This window comes from Limulus polyphemus, unplaced genomic scaffold, assembly GCF_000517525.1.
Source record: "Limulus polyphemus unplaced genomic scaffold, Limulus_polyphemus-2.1.2 Scaffold4423, whole genome shotgun sequence".
In the NCBI taxonomy this organism is placed as follows: Eukaryota; Metazoa; Arthropoda; class Merostomata; order Xiphosura; family Limulidae; genus Limulus; species Limulus polyphemus.
The window spans coordinates 3,250-7,468 of NW_013670033.1; the positions used below are offsets into that span (position 1 = coordinate 3,250).

Consider the following 4,219-nt stretch of genomic DNA (forward strand, 5'->3'; position numbering starts at 1 on the left):
GGTGAACTAAACTTTGTCTCAAATCGAGGCTTTAATCAAGTATTATTCAGGGCCTCTTTTATGAAAATGTATTTCAAATTAATGAATATTTTAATATAAAAAAGACTCAGTTATTTCGAATAAATCGAGAATAAATATGAAACTCCTGATATAAAAGTAAAATAAATATGTTTACTTTCCTAATATGATAACACTTTTAATTTTTTTATTATATTTCTTCACTAACTCTGTTCATTAAAACATTTCAATTATCACGTTTAAATTTAGTATTTGCCAAACGTGTTTTCACTTGGTCATACTTTTGTTCTAGGCTTTATTTATTACTATTTATTTGCTTTTATTCTACAATCTTCTTTCACACATATATTTAGATAGGGTGAATGTTTCTTATTTTATTTGTAAAACGTTTCACTCAAGACAGTTTCCACATGTTTCAGTTGTTAATAAACAAATCATGCAGAAATATCTATTTTGAATTTTCATGTTGTTGTTGTTCGTGACAGTTCAACCAACGTATTATGTATTTATTATTATTATTTTTATTTCTAGTTGATCCAAAGAAGAGGAGATTTTGGAAAACCAGTTGAAAATTTTTACAGATCGTGGGAAGAATACAAAAATGGTTTTGGAAACTTAACCAAGGAGTTTTGGTTAGGTAAAACTTTATATATTTATTTAACAATGGTCCAATACTTTTATATTTCATGTTATTTAGGATTATTCGGTATAATTAATTATTTACTGTCTTGTAAACAATTTATTTATTATGGACTGCTTCTGTCCCAGGAAATGACATCATCTTCTCGTTGACCAATCAAAACAACATGGTGCTCCGTGTTGATTTGGAAGACTTTGAAGGAGGTCGAAGATATGCAGAGCATGATGAGTTCTTGGTACGAAGTGAAATAGAACTTTATAAAATGAGTTTCAAGACGTACAAGGGTGATGCGGGTGAGTTTAAACTATTTGTTCCCATCAACAAGTTTCCTTTATTGTTGATATAAATATATTACTGATATTTAGAGAGATAAGTAGGTGCGGTAGTTTTAAGAAACGTTTGTACATGAAATGACATTTATATAATTGAATTAAAATCTCCATATGTATTGTCTCAAAACGGATTCGTCAATTATTACATCGTTACGTCACGTGATATAGTGATATGTATAATAATAAAACTAATAGAATAATTAACACTAATTAGAAATATTTGAAAAATATTTTATTTAAAAGTGTTACAAAACAATCGAAGAAAGAAACTCTACTCCAATAAATAATACTCTAAATTAGTTCTTTATGTTTTGTTTATTAATTAAAAGAAAATACTTCGATATTATTTTAGGAAATTCCCTTATTGGTCACAACAACATGATGTTCAGCACCAAGGATAAAGACAACGACAAACACAGCGGCAGTTGTGCTCAAGTCTGCAAAGGCGGATGGTGGTATAATAAATGTCACACCACAAACTTAAACGGCTTTTATTACACAGTAGATAAGGTAGACACTTCTGGTATTACCTGGTATCACTGGAAAAACAAACACAACACACTAAAGACAAGCGAGATGAAAATAAGACCTGTGGATTTTATTATTGGTGAATAAAGAATAACTAAGATGTAAATATTTCATTAAAAATTGTTATTTAATTGATAAACAAAGAGAAAAAGACCAAGATTGATATTCTTAATTTGTAATATGTTTATTTGAACTTAAATGTCAACAAACTTTAAGAAATATAAAGAAATGTTTATCACTATTAGTTTAACCTAACTATTTTAGTAAAAAATTAAATGAAATATACGTATTAGATTTAGATAAAGTTTCTAAGTACAAATGATTAGATTATATATGGTGTTCATTAAAGACATGCGAGGTGGAAATAAGATTTTACTTTTGGTAAATAAAGAATAAATAAAATGGATCTTGTTTGTTTGTTTGAAGTTTAAGCACAAAACTACACAATGGGCTATTTGTACTCTGCCCACCATGGGTGTCGAAATCCAGTTTCTAGCGTTGTAAGTCCGTCGAGAATTGTATCTTATACTATACGTATATGATTATACAGACAAAATAGATAAATAGATACTCTTAAGATGTTTTATCTTTTGTGTATAAGTATATTTGAGCGAACACTTAACCAAAAACAAATAAATGAATTTTGGTGAACGTATATGGTTTTTTGAACTAACATGTTGTGAAGAAGCTAAGATGTTTGTATTAAAGTTAAATAGTTTGTCCATAAAATTTGATAATATACAAATATCTGAACGTGCTTGTGTTATAAGTGTAAAGGTCAATTACCAATATTCAACTATTAGATTAGTCCAAGAATTGTCGGTAGGTAGTGTTGACCAGCTACATTTTTCCAAACCTATCAGTGGATTATTGGGGAATGATGGTGTTAATATCCCAAACAAAAATCTGAATAGTTACGATAATTACATTTAAATATATATTCTTTAAATTTGGGTATAAATCATAGTAAAATTTATCAATACAACGATTCAAAGCGTTTAAAATCAATGTGAGTAATTTTGTTGTTACTACGTTTACAATCGTGTATTATTTTATAAATGATGTTTCCCACATATTGAATATTTAGCTGGTAAATTTTATTTATGTAAGAAATGTATTTATAGCTTGAACTTTTAATGAGCTGCTCTTGCCTTTTTTTTTAAATAGGGCAAATTTTCGGACTTCTTACTCTTCTTCTTATGTCTTCTTACTCGAGAAACAAGATATGAAAAATCCAGAGACATTCATCTTATACACTGTCTTAATATCTTAATAAGAGATGAATTCGGCCTAAGAAAAGTTATGATTTGTTTATTGTACATTATCTGTAGAAAGATAGAAATTGGAATGAAAGTGAAATAACTTCGTTAAATATTGTATATTATTTATTACTTGTTGTAGAAAGTAAAGTAGATTTGGTTTAGTTTGTTTTGAATTTCTTGTAAAGCTACACGATGGCTATCTGTGCTAGCCGTCCCTAATTTAGTAATGATAGACTAAAGGGAAGGCAGTTAGTTATTATCCCCCACCACCAACTCTTGGGCTACTCGTTAACCAATGAATGGTGGAAGTAACCATCACATTATAATGCTCACACGGCAGAAAGGGCGAGCATGTTTCTTGGGACAAGGATTCGAACCCGCAGATTGTAAGTTGAGCGCCCTAACCACGTGGCCATGCTAGGACTAATACAGTAGGTAACTTCTGTTTGTTAATTCTTTATACAAAATTTATAGGCATCACTCTTACGTATATATACAGAACGTTTAACTTTAAAATGTATATTTTATAATTAAGCCCAAAACAACAAAATGGGCCATCTACGTTTTTCTCACAACATGTATCGAACCCTCAAGCTTGGCATTATAAACCCTCAAGCTTACCTCTGAGCCACTGAAGCGATAGCTATAAAAACAATAACAATAACCTACAAAATGCGAGTTTCTCTAAGGTAACACTGGTACATCTATTGGTATTACTGTATATCACGGTACATCTACTGGTATTACTGTATAACACTGGTGCATTTGCTGGTATACTTAAGCTATTTTTAATGCCGTATAAAAATACCAGTAAAGTAGGGATGGGAAAAGATCTCCCATCCCAAATGCTCTATACCCTTAGCTCGGATCTTTTTTCCATCCCAACAACGGGTCACGTGTCAAAGGCCATGTCATCGCATTTGTTGACTTGCATTCAAAATTTTATTGAACTACTATGTTAGGAATCTAAATAATAAATTTGGTATCATATTGTAGATTATAATTCAACTTTTACTATTATGCTTTAGTTAATTTCTTAACTTAAAAGTAAATATTAAAAACAACAACACACCTAATCATCGATTTTTGTGTTTGTTACATGGTATGTAGAATGCAGCACTGGTTCAATTAGATGTTTGTGATGTCAAAATATACAGTTACGAATTGGGAACTCGAACTACCAATATTGACAAGCTACAATATAAAATAAGACCATCTTATCTTTGCTATTTGCTAAGATATCTCTCCTGTACTGAATCAAACAGTGGCCCTGCAGCCCACCTCTTTCTATTTTTAGCAACGGTGAACTATATATACACTTAGTTCTATATATCACATGAATAACCAATCTAAAGCTCAGAATGTTCCCCTAGTGGTTTTTCTCTGCCATTTTGACGTGTTATTGTGCTATTTTTTTTTCTTTTCACACAAGATTTGAA

At 30.2% G+C, this 4,219-nt stretch overlaps 1 protein-coding gene across 1 annotated transcript; it reads left to right on the forward strand.

The window, feature by feature from the left end:
- Positions 1-549: 549 nt before the first annotated feature.
- On the forward strand, positions 550-1,817 carry LOC106471126 (techylectin-5B-like; the record flags this gene model as incomplete). Its single annotated transcript, XM_013931713.2, has 3 exons — positions 550-655; positions 787-951; positions 1,343-1,817. Coding segments are annotated over 3 exons (534 nt in total), but the record flags the coding sequence as incomplete, so codon positions are not given.
- Positions 1,818-4,219: the final 2,402 nt, after the last annotated feature.